Source organism: Triticum dicoccoides, chromosome 2B, assembly GCF_002162155.2.
Source record: "Triticum dicoccoides isolate Atlit2015 ecotype Zavitan chromosome 2B, WEW_v2.0, whole genome shotgun sequence".
Classification (NCBI taxonomy): domain Eukaryota; kingdom Viridiplantae; phylum Streptophyta; class Magnoliopsida; order Poales; family Poaceae; genus Triticum; species Triticum dicoccoides.
Genome location: NC_041383.1, coordinates 825618889 through 825623476, shown reverse-complemented (window position 1 = coordinate 825623476; position 4588 = coordinate 825618889). Strand labels below are relative to the sequence as shown.

The 4588-nt window shown below is 41.2% G+C and overlaps 1 protein-coding gene across 1 annotated transcript in view; it reads right to left on the bottom strand.

The window, feature by feature from the left end:
- Positions 1-2057: 2057 nt before the first annotated feature.
- LOC119361616 (GATA transcription factor 26-like) overlaps positions 2058-4588 on the bottom strand; it is a 6675-nt gene continuing 4144 nt past the window's right edge. Inside the window, exons 3-7 of the mRNA XM_037626742.1 lie at positions 4329-4523; positions 3335-3592; positions 2544-2910; positions 2287-2416; positions 2058-2153 (exon numbers count right to left, since the gene is read on the bottom strand). Coding sequence (XP_037482639.1) covers positions 2332-2416; positions 2544-2910; positions 3335-3592; positions 4329-4523 — 905 coding nt within the window. The 3' untranslated portion in view covers positions 2058-2153; positions 2287-2331. The remainder of the gene's footprint in view (positions 2154-2286; positions 2417-2543; positions 2911-3334; positions 3593-4328; positions 4524-4588) is intronic.

Below are 4588 nucleotides of genomic sequence, written 5' to 3'. Positions count from 1 at the left end.
GAAGATTTTAGTTGTTTGGACTGTTTATGAGCAGGCAGTCAGTTTTGAGGTGCAGTGTGTTGTCTGCAAGTGATTGTGCAACTCAAATGAGGATTCATCATCATCACCGTCCAGTTTTTTGCTATTCTTGTGTTTGGAAGTCATGTATTTTGCGATAACTATACAGTACTACATTGTTTATTCTCGTTGGTTCCGATGTTAATACTGGTCTGTTAATATTTTTTCCGTAAGAAATTTGTGATGCTTTCAGTAATTTTCATACATGGCATCGGCCGGAATGAAAGGAATTTGTGATGTTTACTGGATGCCTTGGTCTCGCTATCTCTCCATGCTTGCATGCTGCTCCCTTTGTGCATATTTTTTGCTGAAAGAAAAGATTTGAAGTTCAATACAAACTTGTACAAGTACTCTAGTTTCTTTATGCAGGCTTATCTGAGAACAATTTACAAAGAAAATTTGAAGAATCCCAAAATGAAAAAGACATAACTAGGACCGGTACAGTAGAGCAGCATCTCTTCTCTATATACACAAACCAAAGGCAAAGGCGTCCATCTTCCCGCGCGTGCGGATTTGTTTGTATTGATGGGCTGTCGTCAAAGTTGGCCCGTGGGCTCTTCTGTCTCCTCGAGTCTCACTCGACTTTGAACTTTTTTTTTTAATTCAACTTTGAACTTCTTCTAAAAACCAAACTCTGAACTAGTTCAGAGTTTGGTTTTAGAAGACTTTGAACTTCTTCTAAAACCAAACTCTGAACTACAGAAATCTTCTATGTCTCAAAAAAAAAAAAAACAGAAATCTTTTCCTCTCTCACACAAAGATTATTTTTCTAGTTTTGGCAGACTAACTGTACCCAAATCACAATTATTTGCGAGAGGTAAGAGCCAAACTAATATAATAATTAATTAATTAATTAAACCTGAGACTGAGAGGCAACCTGTCGAGCAAATAGCTTCAAGCATTGAACTGCAAACCAGACTACTTGTTGTTTCTTCTATCCTATTTCCATTTCCATCTTACCCATGATAGTAAAATTCATACATAAGCTACTCCCTCTGTACCGAAATACATGTCGCTGGAGTAGCTAAACTTCAGCTACTCCAACGACATGTATTTCGGTACAGAGGGAGTACAATACAAGTCAGAGTTACCATTTCTCCTACCCAGCTAAACGACTCTGAACTTATTCAGTTTCAAAAAAATAAACTCTGAACATGTTCTAAAAAAAAGCTCTGAACTACAGAGATCCATTCCTCTCCCTCTCAAAAAGAATTTATTTTTAATATTTCAATCAATCAACAGGGGGGAGCCCCCAGCTCCATTTTCATAACAAACAAAGCCACCACAGCACACAAGATTCAGTTTGAGCAAACCAAAGCAACGACCTCAAAATTAAGAGATTCAAAAAGAGTTTAGTTTTTATCCAAATTCCGAAATATTTAAAAAACCACTTTATCTTCTTTTTTTTGCCAATGATAGGCAGACTAGTATATATATATATATATGATAATTTAATTTAATTAAACCTGAGAGGCAACCTGTCCAGCAAGTAGCTTCAACCACTGCATTGCAGACTTGTTGTTGTTTCTTCTATCCGATTTCCATCTTCCAACGATGGTAAGATGTCATCAATTCCTCACACATACAGTCAGACAACTATAACACAAGTTATCATTTCTCCAGCCATACATATGCTACACAAAACAAAAACAAAACAAACTTCGCCGAGCTGGCAGATGCCCGCCCATCAGTGATCGGTATGACGATGATCTGGGGATCCAAGGTGGACGAAACAACAACGCATGCCCGGTCCTAAGCTAATCTCTAACGGAGCTGGGATTGGTAGCTCCGAGGCGAGGCTGCGGTTAGGGTCACAGAGCTGAGCTGAGATAGTGGGGGGCAGCAGCGAAGAAGCTCTGCCTCCGGGTGCCGCCCATTGCGAGGAACCTCCAGCAGCAGTGAGTCTTGATCACAGTCCTTGTCCGGAGGGGACAGCATGGATGATAACTTGCCTGGGGGTAACATGAACCGGCTAAGTGCTGCTGCAGCTGCTCCTCCAGTGGCATTGCCAGATTTCAGCATTCTGAACTGAGAAGAAGCCATGGCCCCAGATCTGGAAGAAGCCTTTTCCATGGTTCCTCCTCTCACTCCTGCATCTTCACAAACAGAACAAAATCATAAGACATCTCCATGGTACTTGCAGTAGGCAAAACAACAGAGATTAAAACAAAAATGATATCTAGAAAATAAATATGCAGGTGCAGAAGCAGAGGAACAAAGATTGCTGACCTGTGAAGTTTTGAGGCTGGCTTTCATAAAGTCTTTTGAGAGAACTCATAGTGGACTTGGTAAGGCCTCTCCCCTTCCTCCTACTTTCTTGCTCTCCAGAATATGCTGCTTCGGATAATGAAGTTCATGCCTGCAAAAAGACCAAAAAACTAAAGCTAATGAAATTCACCAGGACATTACCAACCAAAACAAAACCTCTTTTTCTCTGATTAGTATTGAATGTAGGACTGCAACCAATGCAAAAGGGTGTAAAATACCTCGCTCCGTTGCTTCCACTATGCAGAGTAAATGAGGCAGGCCCCAAATAGGACTGACTTATCGCATATGACTTGCTATGTGCAGGAACAGAATTTGCTTCTGATACTGAGTTTGGATGTGTAAGAAGCATGCTTCCATACCCAATCTCAAAGCAGCTAGCGGGAGTCTCGCTATGATAAATCAGTAGGTCTTCCTCTGAGGATCCTGGAATGGTACCAAGCCCTGAACCAGAACATAACTGCTCTTCGTGCATTATGGAGTTGAGATTCTCTACAAGCGTTTCCAGCGGTGACGGCTTACGACGACCGACGCAACTCTTTTTTCTTGATGGTACCAGTGACTCCTGAGCATGTGATTGCGCTGAACCTGAATTTTAATGATACCAGAAAACCCACCATCAACATACCAAACAGCAATTGCCAATATAAATCGATGCTTGTGATGTGGTAAAGCGATAATAATATCATTCAGCGTAGGAATGCGTATATATCAAGTGATAATTATAACACTGTAACGAAGGAATGTGTTACTCAAAAATGACTCCTGACAGCAAGGGTAGCACTACAAATCTACCTAAACATGTTTATACAGAAAAAAAATGCTTACACAAAACTGCCTGAATACGATACCGCTGATGTTTGTGATGTGGTAAAGTGATAATAATATCACTTGAGCGATATATATCAAGTGATAATAGTAACACTGTAATGAAGGGTAGTGCTACAAAACTGCCTGAAGAAAACATGTTTATACAGAAGAAGAAGAAAATAGAATGTTTACAGAAAAGTACCTGAATAGGATAGCGCTGATCCAAAAGCAGATGGATTATTGCTAAAAGTGTCAGCAGCATCCCCTGTCTTCAAGGAGTTGTGATCTGAAGATGGTTCTTTCTTCACTGTTGTGCGGACGGACGTTTTCTTGGGTTGTTTCCTCTGCACTTGTGGTGCTGGTGTGTAGTTCTCCAGTGTACCCTTTTTCCTCCATCTTGTCCCACACGCATTGCAGAGCACCGGCTTCTCCGGTGGCCCGTTTCGCCAGATAGGGCTGCCTGTATCAGCAGCATTAGTTGGCATGAGCAACCACAAGTAGAGTAGAAAACAGAGCAGCAAAGAATCTGTGTAACACTAGTGTACATGCATAGAGGTCACAGATATGACAGGGAGACTCTGTGTTATTCAGAGTTTGTACCACAGATATGACAGGGAGACTCTGTGTAATAGTTAGTGTACAGGCATAGAGTTGAGTTGTACCCTAACATAACATTGGGCATTTTAGGTGAATGCAGGCAGCAAGAATATATGCAACTCTGAATATATATCTGATGATGATTGGCAAGAGCAAGATGAGATAATATCTGTTTTCCTTGCTTTGTTTCAGGTTTTTTTTTTTTTTTGCTTCCAACCGTTAGTGCATTCAACTCTGAATAACTGCAGCTGATGCAGCGACCATACTAGTTTCTGTCAATAACTGCAGCCGCACAAGTCTGTCTGAATGTTGAGACTTTTACTACTACCTCCGTTCACTTTTATAAGGCCTTGAAGAAATTTCAGACAGTCTATTTTTCACTTGTCTGAAACGACTTACAAAAGTGAACGGAGGGAGAAGACTTGAAAGCGGCGCAGAGTTGTCGTTTTTGGACGTTTGGGAGAATTGGGCGAACAAACCCTCAACTAGAAGAAGCAACAAACCCTCGAACTAGAAGAATTGGGCAAGATTTGATTTGGAAACAAAAGGGGAGGGGAAACAAATTGGAAACTCAAACAAGAGATAGACAAGATGCTTACTCATGACTCGGCAATGGAAGCAGGGTCCCTCCTTCTTCACCTTCACCATGCCTCTCTCTTCTTCAACCAACAAATTAAACACGGGACGAACAAACACACAGCGGAAGCAAAGCAACGACGAGCAAATAAAAGAGGCGAGGGGAGATTCACAAACGAACCTAGTACTAGTATGTTTCAGATCCACAAGGGAAGAATTTCACTGCCCATCAATTAAAAAAGATTCTCGCTCGGTGTTCGTCTCTACTCGCTCTGCTCTTCTG